A 22,552-nucleotide genomic window follows, 5' to 3' on the forward strand; every position below is an offset into this window, starting at 1 on the left:
AGAGAGGCCTGTAATTTTCATCATAGGTACACCTCAACTATGAGAGACAGAATGGGGGGAAAGAATCCAGGAAATCACATTGTAGGATTTTTAATGAATTAATTGGTAAATTCCTCGGTAAAATAAGTATTTGGTCACCTACAAACAAGCAAGATTTCTGGCTCTCACAGACCTGTAACTTCTTCTTTAAGAGGCTCCTCTGTCCTCCACTCGTTACCTGTATTAATGGCACCTGTTTGAACTCGTTATCAGTATAAAAGACACCTGTCCACAACCTCAAACAGTCACACTCCAAACTCCACTATGGCCAAGACCAAAGAGCTGTCAAAGGACACCAGAAACAAAATTGTAGACCTGCACCAGGCTGGGAAGACTGAATCTGCAATAGGTAAGCAGCTTGGTGTGAAGAAATCAACTGTGGGAGCAATTATTAGAAAATGGAAGACATACAAGACCACTGATAATCTCCCTCGATCTGGGGCTCCACGCAAGATCTCACCCCGTGGGGTCAAAATGATCACAAGAACGGTGAGCAAAAATCCCAGAACCACACGGGGGGACCTAGTGAATGACCTGCAGAGAGCTGGGACCAAAGTAACAAAGGCTACCATCAGTAACACACTACGCCGCCAGGGACTCAAATCCTGCAGTGCCAGACGTGTCCCCCTGCTTAAGCCAGTACATGTCCAGGCCCGTCTGAAGTGTGCTAGAGAGCATTTGGATGATCCAGAAGAGGATTGGGAGAATGTCATATGGTCAGATGAAACCAAAATAGAACTTTTTGGTAAAAACTCAACTTGTCGTGTTTGGAGGAGAAAGAATGCTGAGTTGCATCCGAAGAACACCATACCTACTGTGAAGCATGGGAGTGGAAACATCATGCTTTGGGGCTGTTTTTCTGCAAAGGGACCAGGACGACTGATCCGTGTAAATGAAAGAATGAATGGGGCCATGTATCGTGAGATTTTGAGTGAAAACCTCCTTCCATCAGCAAGGGCATTGAAGATGAAACGTGGCTGGGTCTTTCAGCATGACAACAATCCTAAACACACCGCCCGGGCAACGAAGGAGTGGCTTCGTAAGAAGCATTTCAAGGTCCTGGAGTGGCCTAGCCAGTCTCCAGATCTCAACCCCATAGAAAATCTTTGGAGGGAGTTGAAAGTCCGTGTTGCCCAGTGACAGCCCCAAAACATCACTGCTCTAGAGGAGATCTGCATGGAGGAATGGGCCAAAATACCAGCAACAGTGTGTGAAAACCTTGTGAAGACTTACAGAAAACGTTTGACCTCTGTCATTGCCAACAAAGGGTATATAACAAAGTATTGAGATGAACTTTTGTTATTGACCAAATACTTATTTTCCACCATAATTTGCAAATAAATTCTTTAAAAATCAGACAATGTGATTTTCTGGATTTTTTTTCCTCATTTTGTCTCTCATAGTTGAAGTGTACCTATGATGAAAATTACAGGCCTCTCTCATCTTTTTAAGTGGGAGAACTTGCACAATTGGTGACTGACTAAATACTTTTTTGCCCCACTGTAGAACATAAAGCAATACGATAGTATAACTATATTAGGGGGAACTTTGCAGGCTAACTGCAAATTTAGTTTGCACGTTAAGACTAAGCTCTATGAAGCCAACAAGTGTCTATTTATGATTCGAAGCCTTCGTAAGGAAGGATACTCGCAATTGGAAATAGATCACCTTTTTAATTCCGTTGTTCTTTCTAAATTACTTGACGGTTTACCGGTGATTGCTGCTAGTCAGTCTGATCTTACTATTATACAACAATTTTTAACTAGATGTTTTAAACGACGTTATACTTCAACATTTTTAGTCTTCTTGAAAAACGTGACCACCAACTGTTTAATAAGTTTAATGTCACGGATCATCCACTATTCAGCTTGTTGCCGAAGGTAAAGGAATCTTCTGCGCACCTAAAGAAAAGATCCAGTGTCATGCCTAGAATAAGCGCGGAGCGTTTTAGGAATAGTTTTTTAAAATATATTAATTTTTAAGTACAAGTTGATGCAGTGGCGGCTGGTAGTCTTTCAAACAGGGGAGGCTGGTCAGTTATGATATTTCCAGATTTTAAAAGAAAAAACACATCAATTTTGCCCATACTCTCGCCTCTGATCTGGCTGATTGTTGGCAGGGTCACAAACTGTGAAATAACAGGTTCTTTTGGCCCATTAGCCTACTGTCCAATATACATGATGGTGGTGTTGGGGGGGTATATTTTAACATTTTATATTTTAAAATTGTGGCATGTTGTTTAAAAATTGATCATTATTGAAAGCAGCTCTTTGTCAGGAACCTCAGCAGTAACAGCAGAGTGTTCTGGAATAGGCACAAGCACTGACCTTGGGGAGCCAAACACAGAGCTGGGTGCCACACATTTCATTCAATGACACTTTCCCTATATTTTACTTATTTTGACTGAGAAATGTTTTATTGACAATTTTGATAACCCTTCACTTTTAACCCAGGTCTGTAGTGTGAAATGTTCTCGTCTGTGTTTTTGTTTAAAAATGTTTTCCAAATTGTAGCTGTGTTTAATTCATATCCAGAGAAATATATATTCCAATATAATATACTCAGCATAAACATTTTAAATAGATTCTATATTTTTGGTCCATCCATGACATATTACTAAAGTAGCCTATTTACTGTTGTTGATGTGGGTCACTTGCTGTTAGCCAATTCACTTTCTCGTACCAGGAGAGCTGAAAGGAACGAGTATTATTCCCTACCTTTTTCACCAAGTCAGTTTGAGGCGTTGGTCTACCCTGCTCTTTAATTTTAATTTTTTCCTCGAAAGGAAGACTGGCAAATGGCTTCGCCAAAATTAAATCAGCAATGCTCGGCATCCGTGCGCAGCTTTCTTGCTAGCTGACTAGCCCCCTCAAGTTCAAGTTCAGTCACTCAAATAAACGACATTTCTGGAACTAAGATAGCAAACTTGACAACACTATATTTACACTTTATTTACAATGAAAATATATACAAACTAAAAAAGCTGGTAGAAACCGTATGTAATGAATGAAATCGAAATGTAAGCTGATCTCTTACAATACACCACAGCACTTGCGAATCCGCATGGGACTGAACTGAAATTCACCGCTGCCTGTCTATAGTTGAAACGAGCTGTCAATCAAAGAAAATATCCGGCGGCTTTCACCAATCACCAGTCTCCTCGCGGAAAGCTTTGCCATGTCCCTCCCACTGTGAGGCTGGGAGTCCGGTGGGCGGGCGTTTTCGCAGTACTTGTCCAATAATCGTCTTGCATTTTGAGATTGAAAAGCGCATAGCTCCCAAATGCCATTGAAGTCCACTGAGGCTGGGCTGCATCGCGCTGTCACGAGGGGGAAAAACTCACGCACGCATTAGGCGAACTGGGGAAAGTTATAATGGAATGATTTTGCACTGTAGTTGGGTTGAGCACATATATTTCTATGATTCTGGATCTGAAATAGCAATGTTATAAGGTCGGCTATAACATAAGCCTAGCGCAATTCATCCTACACGATGTTCGTCATTTTTAGAGGAGGCTGAGCCTCCCTCGCTGTCTTAGAGCAATCGCCCGTGAGTTGATGTAGGTTTTACATTTTATGTCATTTATATTGTTACACTTGATATGTATTTTTTATCTAGTGAATAAAGACACATTAACCTATTTTACATTCTTCAGCGTTTCCCTTGATGGCGCTTTGCGCACTATCAGCGTTATATTAACCAGCTTCATGAGGGAGTCACCTGGAATGCTCTTCAATTAACATGTGTGCCTCGTCAAAAGTTAATTAGTGGACGAGGTTCTTGCCTTCTTAATGCGATTGAGGTCAAACAGTAAATAATAAATAATACAAATGGTCTCTAAAAATTGCTCTATTCCGCACCACAACTGTAGGAATCCGTATTGCCAAGAACCGCTCAACTAAGTAAAAAAAAACGACATCCATCATTACTTGAAGACATGAAGTGACTTTTAATTAATAAAAATAAAGAAAAAACATTGAATTAGAAGGTGTGTCCAAACTTTCACCTGGCACTGTATGTTGCAAGTTGCTATTTAACGGTTATTCCAGGAAATCGAGTCGTACATGAGCCGATAGCTGACGGGGCGCGTAGCACCGAGTCGGCTATAATCCGTGTACGACGAGATTGAGCGGAATAACTGTTTTATTCTATCCACGTTCACTGGATTTTGAGAAACGGAGCTTTTTTTTTTTTTTGCAAATTCGATCAATAAAAACTTTATCCAAAATGTCAGACAAAATAATTTCTGCTTAGAATGTAAACAAACCGGCGAAATGACAGGAGCAATTTGTGAAAAATGCGATAATAATAATAATTTTTGAAAAATAAACAAAGATACGTTCTTACCATCAAATACTTTCATTCCATTTTTTTTTTTTTTTTGCATTTTCTGGGCTTTTGTTTTCGAGTAATTTTTAGTTCGTCCTTGGTTGGTTCAGTGACACGCGCCGCCATTTTGTTTTCTCTACTCATGGTATATAAGCTGATGTCCTAGTAGTAGGCATGATTGCTCATAGCCAGTGAATGTGGATAGAATAAAAACTATTATTGGGGAATTGTTTCTGATATCCAACTCTAACCTTTAAAATTCAAACGTGCAGGTAGATAAAGATGAAGCACTTAGTGATGGAGCGAATTCAACTGAACTGATTCCAGAACCAAAGCTGTTCTTACAATATTTCCTACATATAAACGCTGTGGGCGGCACGGTGGTGTAGTGGTTAGCGCTGTCGCCTCACAGCAAGAAGGTCCGGGTTCGAGTCCCGTGGCCGGCGAGGGCCTTTCTGTGCGGAGTTTGCATGTTGTCCGCGTGGGTTTCCTCCGGGTGCTCCGGTTTCCCCCACAGTCCAAAGACATGCAGGTTAGGTTAACTGGTGACTCTAAATTGACCGTAGGTGTGAATGTGAGTGTGAATTGTTGTCTGTGTCTATGTGTCAGCCCTGTGATGACCTGGCGACTTGTCCAGGGTGTACCCCGCCTTTCGCCCGTAGTCAGCTGGGATAGGCTCCAGCTTGCCTGCGACCCTGTAGAACAGAATAAAGCGGCTAGAGATGAGAGATGAGATAAACACTGTGATTCTCTTTTTGCTAAACTTTCTCTCTCTCTTTCTCTCTTCAGTGCTCCTGAATAATCAGTACTCTTTCTGCCTGCTTCACTGGAAATCACTTAATGTAAGCTGCTTTGAAGAACTGTGACACTGAGACTAACGCATCCTTAACTCCCGGCATAAAACATTAATGTGGGTGCTCAGACTGCATGTAATTACCGGTGTGTTTTGGTTTCATTAACATTCTGTAGAGCGAGAGATCGCACACACTCCTCCCCACACCCGGCTTTCTGTCAAACTGACTTGTCTCTCCCTCTTTATTTTTCCGTTGCTCCGGTTACTGACCTGCACACAGCTTCCCTCTGAATCTGACGCAGGAGAAGTCGTCACACTCGCAGTATTTTCCATACACGAGCCCAAAGCTGGACGGGTAGCACGCACACTGGCCGCAAAAGCACTCTCCCTGCCCGCTGCACACCTCTGCACTATCATGGGCCCTGTACAGGGTTGGACACACACACACAGTATCACCCATCATCAAGTGAATTCATGTGGAAACATTTTGATGTTTAGAAGTAATAGGTTTTCGATGACCCTTCTCACCTGCAGTCACTGACTTGACCTTTGTCCTCTGCGCACTCACACCTGGGACCTATGAACCCAGGGTTACATGTACAGGAGCCACACTCCAAAGCCCCTTGTCCTTCGCTGCAGTGTATGCTGTTTAGCTCGGGGTTCCTCTGGCAATCACACACGCACAGTGACTCCAGCTCTACCTCCAGAGTGTCCTGGAAGCCCACGGGCCGCAGGGAGAAATGATGTGGGGCGTCCAGACAGCTGTCCAGCTCCACTGTCACATTAAAGGCCACCTGAGAGAAGAATATTCCCCTTCACTTTCACAGAAACAAAGTGTGTTTGTCTGATTTATGGATATGGATCAGACACGACGGAATAACATGCTAAGCAAGACCGTTAAGCACTTTTTATTTTGTCCAACAGCGCAACATTTATTTACCCATATAACATTCGCTGGAGAAAAAGATGGAGGATAATTATTATCATTTTTCTATTGTGTCTAAAATCTACATAACTGAGGACTCACTATGTCTCCGACTTTGACGTCGGTGCAGCGTTTAAGTCCCGACTGGACTGCACCATCTGGACAGAGAGCTGTGAAGGACAGCTGGAGATTTTCAGTGTCCCCCAGAACCTCCAGCTCGATCTCGGACCTCAGTTCCTAAAAATCAAACACGCTAGACACATCAGTTTACTCACACTAGGCATTTCACCGAATCCAATCGAAGTGAACGGAGGAAGGATTCCTGAATGAATATAAATACGTATATGAACAGGAGGAGTTGTTTTTAAAAGCTTGCCTAGAATTGCTAAAATAGAATTTTTTTTTTCCATAAAATGGATTTGTTTAAAAATTCTGTTTTATGTTATACGGTGTGTCTTTTTCTTTTTCATGCTGCTGTAACAACAATTTCCCAGCTTGGGATCAATAAACTCAATCAATCTAGAAGCTTCAGAATAAGTATAGACCCTGCAGGATGAAAACAAGTCTTTTTACTTTAATGTAGAGTTTTAAAGGGCAGCTTGTGGATGGTGTTGCCAGGTTTCTTCAAACACCAGGAAAAGGTAGATGAACGGTTGTTCTTTTTATCAGTCTCTTCATTAGAAACAAGTTATTTGCAGTATCAGTCAGTGCTGTAGTCGAGTCACTAAACCTCGAGTCCAGTCTCGAGTCCCCAGTGTTCAAGTCCAAGTCATTAAAAAAACCTTCGAGTCGAGTCCGAGAACAAGACTCCGCCCGCACCATTTGACGGCGGCTGTTTCAGCGCCATTAACATGAGTTTGTTCCTGAATGTGACGTGTGAACAGGTGAACGTGCTTCTCTTTATCAGGGAGTGTGAAGTATTCTGTCAGAGACGGTTGGGAGACGGATGTAAGCGCAGAAGGTGTGTTTATTAATACAAGTGAAGACAAACAATCCGGAACGGCGGGCGAAATCGTAAAACGGTGAAACGGGCGATAGGTCGAGCAAACAGGCTATCGTAGACTCGGCAGAATCAAAGACGAGAAACAGGAAACCAGGGATCGGGAAACCAAACAAGGAAATAAGGCTCGGAAATGTGTCAGCAATGCAACTCAATACTTCGCAAAGTAAGTGTGTTTTCACAGTTTTTATACAGGCGCGTTTACAGTGCGAGTCTGCTTGGCGTGCCCACTGTCCGGAGTGCGCCCGAGAGTCTATCTGATGCACGAGCCAAGCCGCGCGGGTGTGACACTCTTGCATGCAATTAGTACAAGAATTAATATAGATATAAATAGCTTATAGCGAATTCTTATGGCATGCTACAAAAAAGAAAGAAAAAATCAGAGTCTTCGTCTCCAATTTACGAGTCTGAATGCAGTTAATGCACGAGTCCGAGTCATCAGTGCGCAAGTCCAAGTCGAGTCACGAGTCCTTAAAATTAGGGCACGAGTCGGACTCGAGTACTACCAGCCTGGTATCAATACACGGACATTATATTAGAACCTGGGAACCCTACTCGTAAAAAATAAACAATGACCAAGTTTATAAAAGACCGAGTTCAGTAACATGAACACTAATAGGAGATACAAAATTTATTTATTTTCTGTAGTGGTTTGCTCCAGTTCAGTTCTTCTACCGTATTTACACTACCGTTCAAAAGTTTGGGGTCACTTTGAAATGTCCTTATTTTTGAAAGAAAAGCACTGTTCTTTTCAATGAAGATCACTTTAAACTAATCAGAAATCCACTCTATACATTGCTAATGCGGTAAATGACTATTCTAGCTGCAAATGTCTGGTTTTTGGTGCAATATCTCCATAGGTGTATAGACAGGGGTTAAATTGGGATTGGTTATGTGGGGGGGCACTGCCTCGTACCCGCCCCTGCCCCCGCCGCCCTGCCCCAATATACTTTTTGGAAAATAACCCTCTAATTTGATAACCATATCATATTGCACAGAGATATACACCTTATCTGTGTCTTGTAGTGCCCCCCTACACATTATGGCAGTTTGAATGTAGATTGGTTGGCCAATGTAACAGATTGTACAGGTTGTTGTACATTGGTTTGAAGCAAATGATTAGTAGGGGGTCTGGGGGTCCTCCCCCAGAAGTTTTTTATTATCATACATGTTATTTGCTGAATTCTGGTGCATTTTAATAAGTTGTTAGCTGACTTTACAGAGGTAGGTTGAGCAATATCATGTTAAATCTTGTCACATGCCTACAGGTGAAAAATGTGAAGGAGAAATGTTCAGTGAGAAAATTTGAAGGCTTGCACAATCTTAAACCAAAACAGTTGATTTATTTTGGAGGATAAATGTTAAATATGCCAAAACACTGTCAGTCAAATTGTCAATCAAATATATTCATGCAGTGAATGCAACCAAATACAAACAACACTATAACATTGGAAGCATTTTTTATTATTATTATTATTATTATTATTATTATTATTATGTATTCAGTTATTTATTTGGCATGTGGTGCTTTTTGTATTGTCTAGAACATACATAAGATGAGCATATTATAGCAGCAAAATAGAAGCACAATCATTTGAATGCAGCAAAACTTTTGCTGCATTCAAATGATTGTGCTTCTATTTTGCTGCTATAATATGCTCATCTTATGTATGTTCTAGACAATACAAAAAGCACCACATGCCAAATAAATAATTGAATACATAATAATAACAATAATAATTACACTAATAATACACTAATAATCTCATCTCATCATCTCTAGCCGCTTTATCCTGTTCTACAGGGTCGCAGGCAAGCTGGAGCCTATCCCAGCTGACTACGGGTGAAAGGCGGGGCACACCCTGGACAAGTCGCCAGGTCATCACAGGGCTGACACATAGACACAGACAACCATTCACACTCACATTCACACCTACGCTCAATTTAGAGTCACCAGTTAACCTAACCTGCATGTCTTTGGACTGTGGGGGAAACCGGAGCACCCGGAGGAAACCCACGCGGACACGGGGAGAACATGCAAACTCCACACAGAAAGGCCCTCGCCGGCCCCGGGGCTCGAACCCAGGACCTTCTTGCTGTGAGGCGACAGCGCTAACCACTACACCACCGTGCCGCCCTACACTAATAATATTAACAATAAATAATAATAAATTAACATTAAATTAAATATTAACAATAAATAATAAAACACTAATAATATTAACAATACAGTGAACATAATCATTATCATATTTTTTATTATTAAAAACAAAATATCAAATAATACTGAAGAGGGGAAAAAATAATACTGATCTAAATATGTTGTGTTTTTATTTTTAGACAGTATGTGCTAAACACGTACTGTCTAAAAATAAAAACACAACATATTTAGATCAGTATTATTTTTTCCCCTGGAAATTGAACTCGCCAAATGCACAGACAGTTCGTTCAAGCACCTCTGATGGATTAGGATCGTATGCAGGTAAAAGGGGAGACGGTGTACGGAGAAAATTATAAACAAGTCACAACGCTGAAACACAAGCCCAAAAACCCGCAAACCACGACTTCTGATTTTTTTTTAAAGCGAGCTCACAAAAAAAGAAACCCCAAAGTCGCTTATAAAAAGCGGAATTGGCAACCCACGCAGTGTTCCACAAACCAGAATCTCTGATCGCAAGTTCTGTTCTAAATAAAAAAATTAAAAAAAAGTTCTGTTCTAAATAGCTTTGACAGGTCGTCTTGTTATCAGGAAAACTATGATCTATCTCATAAAAGTCATGGGTTTATTGATTAATAAAACGATATTTAATTATTCAGAACTGAAAATCGTGAAAAGGGTTTGTTGCTTTTGATGTGTGCGTGATCATATGCCATCCGCTCCGAGCTTATGTGCCGGGGCTCAGCCCCGGACAGCCCCGGCCCAATTTAACCCCTGGGTGTATAGAGGCCCATTTCCAGCAACTCTCACTCCAGTGTTCTAATGGTACAATGTGTTTGCTCATTGCCTCAGAAGGCTAATGGATGATTAGAAAACCCTTGTACAATCATGTTAGCACAGCTGAAAACAGTTGAGCTCTTTAGAGAAGCTATAAAACTGACCTTCCTTTGAGCAGATTGAGTTTCTGGAGCATCACATTTGTGGGGTCGATTAAATGCTCAAAATGGCCAGAAAAATGTCTTGACTAGATTTTCTATTCATTTTACAACTTATGGTGGGAAATAAAAGTGTGACTTTTCATGGAAAACACAAAGCTGTCTGGGTGACCCCAAACTTTTGAACGGTAGTGTATGTACAAACAAATAAAGCGTCCTTCAGTGATAATTTTCCCTATTTTGACTCGCAGAAGCACTGCGATAAGTGGGTGTCCCAGCTTTTTAGTACTTTCGAATACTGTGTCCAAGGACTTACTGTAATGTAACGAACTATTACACAATATGACCAAAAGTATGTGGAAACCTGCCCATCAGACTCATACAGTATGTGCACGGTGAATATCGCGTCCCAGATTTAGGAGCATGGTTGTGGGGACTTGCCCATTCACTCACAAGAGCATTAGTGAGTTCAGGCACTGATGTCAGGTGAGGAGGCTCACAATCAGTGCTCCAGTTCATCTCAAAGGTGTTTGGTGGGGTTGTCTTCATGGACCTCGCTTTGTGCATAAAGGCATCGTCATGCTGGAACATGTCTGGAATACTTAGTTCCTGTGACGGGAAATCTTAAAGCTACACTGTACAAACTGCGTGTTTCCAAATAGTCTATGTGGCAAAGGTTTGGGGAAAAGGCTAAACATTGCTGCGATGGCCAACTGTCCGTAAAAGTTTTGCACGGGAGACAGTTATCCTGATGTCATGATGCCGTCAAGTATATGAAGACATGCTTGTATTTTTAAATAATGTACAGTTCTGGTCAGAAGTTTACATGCAGTGACATGAATGTCATCTTGGATATGAATGTCATTGCAATCTTTGGGCTTTCAGTTACTTCTTTGAACTGTTCTTCTTCTGTGGCAGAATGATTATACAGCATACAGCTTTAATTACAAGTTTTAATTTTCTTTGGGTTTTCTGAAATCAATGCAGGGTCGAAATTTACATACACTCACTTAGATTATTAATTCAGAGGTGCTGAAACTTCCGAAATGTCCCTTATCTTGCCAAGGCCGAGGTCTCTTAACTTCCTGTTACTGATCATGATTGACTACAGCTGGTAGCTTCTCTGTGCCTTCATAAAAAGGGTTTGTTTACAGCACTCATTGGACTGATCAACACACAGTAAAATGGGAAAGTCCAAGGAGCTCAGTGCAGATCTGAGAAAGAGGATCGCAGATATACACAACTCCGGAATGTCTCTTGGAGCCATTTCTAAACAACTGCAAATCCCAAGATCAGTTCAAACAATTGTATCCAAGTTATTGTGAGGTGTAGTCACTTTGCCAAGCCACTTTGCTTCAAGAAAACCCAAACTGTCACCCTCAGCTGGAAGGAAATTGGTTTGGATGGTTAGGAACAACCTGGGAACCACCATGGCACAGCCCTGCCATGAACTGGAAGCTGATGGATCACTGTCTACAGTTCAGATCACCATGGACTAAGAGGCTGCTATCCAAGAAATAACCCCCTGCTCCAAAATTGACACCTTCAAGCTTTACTAAAGTTTGAAGCTGATCATACGGACAAAGAAAAAGCCTTCTGGAGGAAAGCTGTATGGTCAGATGAGACAAAGATTGAGTTGTTTGGCCACAATGACCACCATGTACAGAAGGACACTGTACCAGCTGGTGGTGGTGGGAGGATCATCATGCTCTGGGGCTGTTTTGCTGCCAGTGGAACTGGTTCATTGCACAAAGTGGATGGAATAATGAAGAAGTAGGACTACCTCAGAATTCTTCAGCATAAACCATCAGAAACTTGAACACGACTTGGGACTTAAAACAGGACAATGAACCCAAACACGCATCAGAGCTGGTTGTGGAGGATAAAGCAGGCTAACATTAAGCTTAAAACAAGTCCTGACTTCAACCCTATTGAAAATATATGGACTGTGTTTATAAGTCGAGTCCATGCCAAGAAAAAAAAAAAGTTAATTGAACTCTACCAATTCTACCATGAAGAGTCGTGAAATATCCAACCAGAATTCTGCCAGTAGCTTGTTCATGGTAAACAAAAATGTTTGGTCAAGGTGAATCTTGCGAAGAGACATTTTACCCAAATATTAGGTGTGCTGTATGTATAATTTTGACCCTATGTTGATTTAAGAAAACCCAAAGAAAATTAAAACTTGGGCACCAAATTCTAGTGTTTTTTTTTTTTTTAATTAAAGATGTATGCTATACATTCTGCCACAGAAAAAGAACAGTTCAAAGAAATGACTGAAAGCCCAAATATTGCCATGACATTCATATCCGAGATCACATTCATGTCACTGTATGTAAACTTCTGGTCACAACTGTATCATTATAAGCAATGTATAATGGTTTCAATTCATATGTGCACTTTACATAACCATATATCGCACTTTATTTAAGCAAACGTACCACAGGGATGTGCAGCAGTTTGGTTCCACTTGTTCTCGCTTCCATCCAGCATGTTCATTTAGTGCTGAAAAGATTTTACATGATCTAAAATGTTCATTTTGTTATTCATAATACGTTTCGCTAGCGAGTAGCAAGCCGAATGCTAGATGCTTGCTAGCAGGAAAATCTGTTCTTTTGTAGCTAAAGAGTCACAGGAGGAAAATCTCATCTCGTTATCTGTAGCCGCTTTATCCTGTTCTACAGGGTCGCAGGCAAGCTGGAGCCTATCCCAGCTGACTATGGGCGAAAGGCGGGGTACACCCTGGACAAGTCGCCAGGTCATCACAGGGCTGACACATAGACACAGACAACCATTCACACTCACATTCACACCTACGCTCAATTTAGAGTCACCAGTTAACCTAACCTGCATGTCTTTGGACTGTGGAGGAAACCAGAGCACCCGGAGGAAACCCACGCGGACACGGGGAGAACATGCAAACTCCACACAGAAAAGTCCTCGCCGGCCACGGGGCTCGAACCCGGACCTTCTTGTTGTGAGGCGACAGTGCTAACCACTACACCACCGTGCCGCCCCAAGAGGAAAATATGATATTAAATATATCACACAGGATAATATTAATTGCTCTAATTAACACTAAGAAGGCAGTATTTGCTCAGCCCTTGAGTGGAAACCACCAGTGTAGCTTCTGAAGGATAGCTAGCATTAACTATCACTCAGCTGAAGTCCTGCTGATCTCATGGACTAAATACATTTCAGTATTTTTAAAATATAAAATACTGCATTTTAATTTATTTAATAGTTACATTCTCACTTCGAGCTCTTTTTAAAAAAAAAAAATAAAAAAATAATAATAATAAATAAAAAAGCGAGAGTCTCTTCAATGAGTCCTGGACGGAAGATTGAGATGAAGCAAGTTATTCGAGATCTCCGAGAGAGGAAAGAGGAGGGAGGGACGATGGGGGGATGAAGGAAGAGAAATGATAAGATCAAACGGCCTCGAGAGGACGAGTGCAGACATGCTCTGTGAATGTTAAGACTCAGACAAATAGAAGGGAATCTAAGAGGCACGACACATGGAAAAAGCAGTGAGCACCTGGATGATGTCAGCACCCACACTCACCTATACGATCAAACGTCGTCGTTCAAGTCCAAGTGCTATATGACTCAAGGGTTTCCTTTGCATAATGTATTAACTAAGAGTTTCCTCTTGCAGTATTGTCAAGCGTGGGTCTGAAAGACCACAGTCCTCCCGAGATGTCTCGTTTTCGGTTTTCAGATTGAAGACTTCGCCCTTTGCGAGTAGAGCCCGGTACCCTGATCCCCCCCCCAACCTGTTGCAAAACAATTCACAAAGACAAAGAACTACTGTACCTTATATGCAGTCAAGATTAATTCGAGAACATTCCGGGAATCTTCTTCCAACTCGCCCACTGTTGCACCAGGAATTAATTTTGCATAGTTCTGTAAAAAAAAAATCCCCATTAAAAACCAGCCACCAGATTGTGGAATGCAGAAGGTAGATACAGAGATATAGTGGGCATGAGTCCAGAGAGAGAGAGAGAGAGACAGAGAGAGAGAGAGAGAGAGAGAGAGAGAGATTAGAAACGGAAAAGTTTTCTCATGCCTGGTAAACATGAGTGACATGATCGTGTTTGAGCATGTCGAAAGTACAACTGAATAAGGCATACGATCACAGCATGTATCTAATCCTCACTGTTACTTGGGACTTGTTTATCCTCTAATGGTGATGATACACGGGGCAACTTTTTGGGCAATGTTGCCGAGCAATGTTGCTGGCAACGGGCAACTAGCTGAGACACAGGGCAACTTTTCAGGGCAACTAACAATGGGCAACAACAGTTAGCAACGGCAGTTTACAGTTAGCTAAAAAAAAATCGACGTCTTAATTTTTGCTGTGACCATTTAATCAAGCTGTCTGTTGTTTTTTAGAGCTTTGGTGAGGTAAATTCCTCCATATAGAATATTAAAATAACAACTTACCGGCGTAAAAACAGATGAGGAGTCTCTCCATCTCTTCACTCCACTGACACTGAGCGGCCGCTATATTTGTTTGAAATTTCTGATCCGAACCTCACCGGAGGTCACATGACTCGATACTCGCGTTCTGATTGGCTTATCTCAAAAAGTTGCCAGAGATTATCAAAACCATTCAGAAAGAAACAATGTTGCCCAATCTCAATAGAAAAAGAGTCAAAACGCAATTGCCCAGCAACATTGCTCGGCAACATTGCCCAAAAAGTTGCCCCGTGTATCATCACCATAACACCTTTGCACTGTGGGCTTTGGCATAGCTACACAAACCGGAGAGTCTTGAGCTCACCTCGTAGATTTGTCTCTGATTTTTAGTCACTGCGAAGATGAGGAGGATGTTGTTTTCCACCAGCTTGTCTATAAGTTGTCCGAGCGTTGGATACTCCTGAACATGACGGAGAAACAGAACCACGAATCAGAAGTGAAGTCCTTTATATGTACACTACCGTTCAAAAGTTTGGGGTCACTTTGAAATGTCCTTATTTTTGAAAGAAAAGCACTGTTCTTTTCAATGAAGATCACTTTAAACTAATCAGAAATGCACTCTATACATTGCTAATGTGGTAAATGACTATTCTAGCTGCAAATGTCTGGTTTTTGGTGCAATATCTCCATAGGTGTATAGAGGCCCATTTCCAGCAACTCTCACTCCAGTGTTCTAATGGTACAATGTGTTTGCTCATTGCCTCAGAAGGCTAATGGATGATTAGAAAACCCTTGTACAATCATGTTAGCACAGCTGAAAACAGTTGAGCTCTTTAGAGAAGCTATAAAACTGACCTTCCTTTGAGCAGATTGAGTTTCTGGAGCATCACATTTGTGGGGTCGATTAAATGCTCAAAATGGCCAGAAAAATGTCTCGACTATATTTTCTATTCATTTTGCAACTTATGGTGGGAAATAAAAGTGTGACTTTTCATGGAAAACACAAAATTGTCTGGGTGACCCCAAACTTTTGAACGGTAGTGTGTATATATATTAGTGCATTTATTATCATCATGATCAGTGCCGAGTTTCCCAAAAGCACCGTAGCACAAAGATCATCGTTAAATGGTAGAGCGAGCAGCACAATGAATGCTCTCTCTCTCTACTAGTAAAGATGCTCTTAGCATTAAGAGGCTTTTGGGAAACCCAGCCCCATTCTTCACACTGACAGTTGAGGGGCTGTAGGCTTCACCTTACCAAGTAGCTGGCCATGGAGTACTCATTATTGCTGTCTAGGTGGCACTGTCCATCGTTAGGGAAGACGATGCCGGCCATTTTGCTGTCCATCCCAAAATGCGAGTCTGCGTCACTTACAAAAATCAACAAACGCATGGAATCGTTCCGCCACCCAATCTTATCCTACGGGAGATATTTTGTGTCAGACACAAAATAGATTCCTTTCAGAAGAAAGCAAAGGTCCAGTGTGTATTCCAGTTCATGTGTGGGATGTAAAAAAAAAAAATGCCTCACCCCACACACTGCTGCCTGCATGATGGCATCAAATCCACACTCGGGAACGTCATTGTTTGCTGAGACGTGCTGATTAGAAATGATCGTGTTGAATTGGTCTGTGTTGTTTGTTAACGGAAGGACGTGTTTGTATCCGAATGTGGGCAGGCAAACCTGTTCAACACTCCTGGAGAACAAAATAATCGCATATTAAATGGTTATTCCACGAAATCGAGTCGTACATGAGCCGATAGCTGACGGGGTGCATAGCACCGAGTCGGCTATAATCCGTGTACGACGAGATTGAGCGGAATAACTGTTTTATTCTATCCACGTTCACTGGATTTTGAGAAACGGAGCATTTTTATTTTTACTTTTTGCAAATTCGATCAATAAAAACTTTATACAAGACGTCCGACAAAATCACTTCCGGTTAGAATGTAAACAAACGGGCGAAATGACAGGAGTAATTTGTGAAAAATGCGATGATAATAATAATAATAATAATAATAATAATAATAATAATAATTCTTGAAAATATATATATGTTCTTACCACGGAATACTTTTATTCCATATTTTGTTGCCTTTTTTTGGCGTTTTGTTTTCTAGTAGTTTTTATTTCGTCCTCGGTTGGTTCAGCAACACGCCGCCATTTTGTTTTTCTCTACTCACAGTATATGAGCTGATATCCTAGTAGTAGAGTAGCCAATCAGAGCGCACGATTGCTCATAGCCAGTGAATGTGGATAGAATCAAATGAAATGTATCTTCTTCTCAAAATACCTTCATCAGTTGTAGATCAATCAAGCTGTTTCTGTAAAACACACTATTGTCAAAATTGGTCACTCGTGTTAACAAGCATTTAATAAGCTGTGTATTAAGGGAGGATTACCTGCAGGGGTTCTCCAGCTCCTCCGGGGTAATTTTAATATACGGCAGAACCGGCTTCTCCACAAACGAACCAAATCCCAGTCGAAAATTACTTGTGAGGCTAGCCATTTCTTTGGAGAGAGTCGTCCCCAGGTGTTTGATTCTCTGCAGATCGTCAAACATTGAAGCTGAGAGGTCCATGAGGTAATACATATCTACTGGATGGTCTTTTGGTTGTTGTACTTTTACTTGAAAGGTTACTTGGGTTCCTGGTGTAGAAATGGAGAAACAGAACCTTCAGATTCTTTAACAAATAAGAGGTTCAGAAGAATAACGTGATTCAAGCGAGCTCTTATACTTCTTCGACCAAAGAATGATATTTAATGAGCTTAATTTCATAAAAGTATCGTGTTAAAAATATATCGTCTTATTAACTGGCCATTTTGTGTCCAAGCCATTAAAGTGTTACTTCAACACCGGATATATGTTACGAAATATAGAGCAATGTCATTTTATTAATTATCCCAAACTCTTCATTTCTAGAGGAAGTAAATATCGTACCTATGCTAAGTCTAGGAAAACAGCTAATCCCAATTACGTCTATTTTCCAAATGTGGCCCAGTATACTGCTAGTCGCTTGAGATGGCAGAAGGACACAAGGATTTTTTAAAATTGCATTTAACGGTTATTCCACGAAATCGAGTCGTACATGAGCTGATGGCTGACGAGGCGCGTAGCACCGAGTCGGCTATAATCCATGTACGACGAGATTGAGTGGAATAACTGATTTATTCTGTCCACATTCACTGGATTTTGAGAAACTGAGCATTTTTTTATTTTTGCAAATTCGATCAATAAAAACTTTATCCAAAACGTCCAACAAAATCATTTCTGCTCAGAATGTAAACAAACCGGCAAAATGACAGGAGCAATTTGTGAAAAATTTTATAATAATAATAATAATAATAATAATAATTCTTGAAAAAAAACATACGTTCTTCTCATCTCATCTCATTATCTCTAGCCGCTTTATCCTTCTACAGGGTCGCAGGCAAGCTGGAGCCTATCCCAGCTGACTACGGGCGAAAGGCGGGGTACACCCTGGACAAGTCGCCAGGTCATCACAGGGCTGACACATAGACACAGACAACCATTCACACTCACATTCACACCTACGGTCAATTTAGAGTCACATGGAATATTTTTATTCCATATTTTGTTGCTTGTTTTTTTTGTATTTTTTGGGGTTTTTGTTTTCGAGTAGAGTTTTTATTTCGTCCTCGGTTGGTTCAGCGACACGCTCCGCCGTTTTGCTTTTCTCTACGCACGGTACATGAGCGGATATCCTAGTCATAGAGTAGCCAATCAGAATGCGCGATTGCTCATATCCAGTCAATGTGGATAGAATAATTATGTATATTCGTAGAGAGCAGCATGGTGACCGTTGATGTCTCTAAGCACTAGTGTCTTTGGTTTGATCCTGAACTTGGGTTATTGCCTGTATGGGTTTCCTCTGGATTCTCCGGTTTCCTCCCACTTCACAAAAACATGCACGTAGGTGGATTGGCAATACCGAATTGCCAGTGTTCCCATCTCACGCCCAGTGTTCCTGGCGTGTCCTGTGACCCTTTATGAATGCGCTTGTTGCCACTTTCAGTATTTTTTTTTTTTGCGCTTGTTAAAAACACTTATTGCACAATTTATTATTATGTACATGTTCTTTCAATGGTTCTGATCGGTTTAAATCTGCGTTCTGTACATCTCACCCGGCCGAAGTTTGAGCACCATCCTCTGTGGTGTTATGTAGGACACATCAGAGGGGTGTGCACTTTTCCCTAATGGCTTGTCAGCCAGCAGCTCCATGGTGTTCACTGGGAACTGCATAAACTCTTGCGGACATCCCCGAAGAAGAAGTTCCTCGCTCGTCCCACAGCGCTTGCTCACCACGAAGGAATCTGTGAAATTCTGTTGAGAAAAAAAAAAAAAAAAGCTTGTGACTGCCAGATGTGTTGCTGCACAAGCATCAGTTCGGTTAAATCCATTATTCAGTTTTTACAAAAGTTTAGAAGCTGCTATCCATCAGCGATGTATGATTGAATTCGACTGAAACACTAAAAATCATGACTGAATCATTTAACTCATCACCATTGGACTCTGGTGTGTGTAGTCTTATGTACCAAATATCTGATGAATTTTTACACTATATGGCCAAAAGTTTGTGGACATCCCATTCCAGATTTAATCCCCCTTTCCAATGATAATCATCTCCACTCTTCCGGGAAGGCTTTTCACCAAATTCTGGAGCCTGGCTTTCAGGATTCATGTCCAACGAGGTGCTCTTATGATGTCGGCTGAAGAGGTCTGGGGTGAAGTCGGTGTTCCAACTCAGCCCAAAGGGTTCAGTGGGGTTGAGATCAGGGCTCTGTGCAGGACACTCGAGTTCTTCCACTTCATCCTTGGCACACCATGTCTTCGTGGAGCTTGCCTTGTGTACAGGAGCACTGGAACAGGTTTGAGCCTGTTCGCTCCCGTGAAGGGAAATAGAAAAGCTACAGCATACAGAGATATTCTGTACAATCGTGTGTGTCCAAGTTTGTCGCAAAAGTCTGCGGAAGGTCCATACAAAGGTATGATTGTAAGGTGTCCACATACTTTTGGATAGATAGTGTATGTGTTGCGCCATGGTCCTGAAGAAAGGAGATTTCATTCCAGTGTACTGTGTGTGACTCATGCCGGGATCAGAATGCACGATTTCAGCCTGATTATGACGTGACTTTGTCATTGTCGACTAATTTCCTGCGTCGGGCCTGAACATGAATGTCAGAAATGTCGAACGGGCCTTGCAGTGTGAAATCATCAAAGAACAGTTATATGGCATCTGGGATGCCCCACGACACTGTAACAAAAAGTCATGGTGTAAGTCAGAATTTTTGTATTTTCTTGCTTACACCGTCAGAAATAGGGTGCAGCTGGAGTCCATTTCTGTCCCCCAACGTACAATTTACACTAATGTACCCCCTAGGGCTCATTTTTAGGCCTCAAGGTAACTACAGTTAGGTCCATAAATATTTGGACAGAGACATCATTTTTCTAATTTTGGTTCTGTACATTACCACAATAAATTTTGAACAAAACAATTCAGATGGAGTTGAAGTTCAGACTTTCAGCTTTAATTCAGTGGGTTGAACAAAATGATTGCATAAAAATGTGAGCAACTAAAGCATTTTTTAAACACAATCCCTTCATTTCAGGGGCTCAAAAGTAATTGGACAAATTAAATAATTGTAAATAAAATGTTCATTTCTAATACTTGGTTGAAAACCCTTTGTTGGCAATGACTGCCTGAAGTCTTGAACTCATGGACATCACCAGACGCTGTGTTTCCTCCTTTTTAATGCTCTGCCAGGCCTTTACTGCAGCGGTTTTCAGTTGCTGTCTGTTTGTGGGCCTTTCTGTCTGAAGTTTAGTCTTTAACAAGTGAAATGCATGCTCAATTGGGTTGAGATCAGGTGACTGACTTGGCCATTCAAGAATATTCCACTTCTTTGCTTTAATAAACTCCTGGGTTGCTTTGGCTTTATGTTTTGGGTCATTGTCCATCTGTATTATGAAACGCCGACCAATCAGTTTGGCTGGATTTGAGCACACAGTATGTCTCGGAATACCTCAGAATTCATCCGGCTGCTTCTGTCCTGTGTCACATCATCAATAAACACTAGTGACCCAGTGCCACTGGCAGTCATGCATGCCCAAGCCATCACACTGCCTCCGCCATGTTTTACAGATGATGTGGTATGCTTTGGATCATGAGCTGTACCACGCCTTCGCCATACTTTTTTCTTTCCATCATTCTGGTAGAGGTTGATCTTGGTTTCATCTGTCCAAAGAATGTTCTTCCAGAACTGTGCTGGCTTGTTTAGATGTTTTTTAGCAAAGTCCAATCTAGCCTTTTTATTCTTGAGGCTTAAGAGTGGCTTGCACCGTGCAGTGAACCCTCTGTATTTACTTTCATGCAGTCTTCTCTTTATGGTAGATTTGGATATTGATGCGCCTACCTCCTGGAGAGTGTTGTTCACTTGGTTGGCTGTTGTGAAAGGGTTTCTCTTCACCATGGAAATTATTCTGCGATCATCCACCACTGTTGTCTTCTGTGGGCGTCCAGGTCTTTTTGCATTGATGAGTTCACCAGTGCTTTCTTTCTTTCTCAGGATGTACCAAACTGTAGATTTTGCCACTCCTAATATTGTAGCAATTTCTCGGATGGGTTTTTTCTGTTTTCGCAGCTTAAGGATGGCTTGTTTCACCTGCATGGAGAGCTCCTTTGACCGCATGTTTTCTTCACAGCAAAATCTTCCAAATGCAAGCACCACACCTCAAATCAACTCCAGGCCTTTTATCTGCTTAATTGAGAATGACATAACGAAGGAATTGCCCGCACCTGCCCATGAAATAGCCTTTGAGTCAATTGTCCAATTACTTTTGGTCCCTTTAAAAACAGGGTGGCACATGTTAAGGAGCTGAAACTCCTAAACCCTTCATCCAGTTTTAATGTGGATACCCTCAAATGAAAGCTGAAAGTCGGGACTTTATGTCCATGTCCATTATATAACTATAACTTGAATATGTTTCAGTAAACAGGTAAAAAAACAAAATTTGTGTCAGTGTCCAAATATATATGGACCTAACTGTATATATACACACCTTTTTTTGGCCAGAAAGGTACATATACACTCACCGGTCACTTTATTAGGAAAATAAAGTGTTTTATGCAGTTCTCTAATCAGCTAATGCCTTGCCAGGAGCACAATACATCAAACCATGCAGATACAAATCAAGAGCTTCAGGTAATTAATGTTCACAATGTTCAAACATCAGGATGGGAAAAACTGTGATCTCAAAGTGTGACTTTCTTTCACTGTGGCATGGGTGTTGGTTTGAGCCAAATGGACTGGTTTGAGTATTTCAGAAACTGCTGATCTCCTGGGGTTTTCACACACAACAGAAACTCTAGAGTTTATACAGAATGGTGCAAAAAACACTGAGTGAGCGAGCGAGCGACAGTTCTGTGGGTGGAAACAAACGCCTTGTTGATAAGAGAGGTCAGAGGAAAATGACCAGATTGGTTCGAGCTGCCAGGAAGGATATAGGAACTCGTAGTAACTCTTTACAAACGTGGCGAGCAGAAAAGCATCTCAGCATGCAACAGCAGAAGAGCACACTGGGTTCCACTCATGCAGCCAAGAACAGGGATCTTAGACTCAAGAACAAAGTTCCTATTAAAGTGAGTGCAGGTTCCCAAGCAGTATATACTCACAGGGTACAAATAAGTATCTTAGAGGGGAGTACCCCAGTGACAAGCCGCTGTACGACTAAAGGTATAGTAACGTACGTTATTTTCTGGGAGTGTATGACGTGTACACTTTTGATAGCAATGATTGGAAATTTCTCGAACCTACTCCCTGATGACACGCAAGGATGTGAACGATGATTGGTCAGGGTCAAACTTGTAGCGCTGTCAATCTCCTGGACAAGACGTGCCAAGAATCTGACATCATGAATGACAAAAAGTAT

At 41.4% G+C, this 22,552-nt stretch overlaps 1 protein-coding gene across 1 annotated transcript in view; it reads right to left on the bottom strand.

Annotated features, from left to right (window-relative positions):
• The window catches only part of itgb6 (integrin, beta 6), a 65,712-nt gene that overhangs the window by 31,058 nt on the left and 12,102 nt on the right, over positions 1-22,552 (bottom strand). Inside the window, exons 3-11 of the mRNA XM_060941733.1 lie at positions 18,748-18,946; positions 17,004-17,250; positions 16,132-16,297; positions 15,859-16,020; positions 14,966-15,061; positions 13,996-14,085; positions 6,189-6,323; positions 5,690-5,955; positions 5,432-5,583 (exon numbers count right to left, since the gene is read on the bottom strand). Of these exons, the coding sequence (XP_060797716.1) occupies positions 5,432-5,583; positions 5,690-5,955; positions 6,189-6,323; positions 13,996-14,085; positions 14,966-15,061; positions 15,859-16,020; positions 16,132-16,297; positions 17,004-17,250; positions 18,748-18,946 (1,513 nt within the window). The remainder of the gene's footprint in view (positions 1-5,431; positions 5,584-5,689; positions 5,956-6,188; positions 6,324-13,995; positions 14,086-14,965; positions 15,062-15,858; positions 16,021-16,131; positions 16,298-17,003; positions 17,251-18,747; positions 18,947-22,552) is intronic.

The sequence above is a fragment of the Neoarius graeffei genome, chromosome 15 (genome assembly GCF_027579695.1).
Source record: "Neoarius graeffei isolate fNeoGra1 chromosome 15, fNeoGra1.pri, whole genome shotgun sequence".
NCBI classification, from domain to species: Eukaryota; Metazoa; Chordata; class Actinopteri; order Siluriformes; family Ariidae; genus Neoarius; species Neoarius graeffei.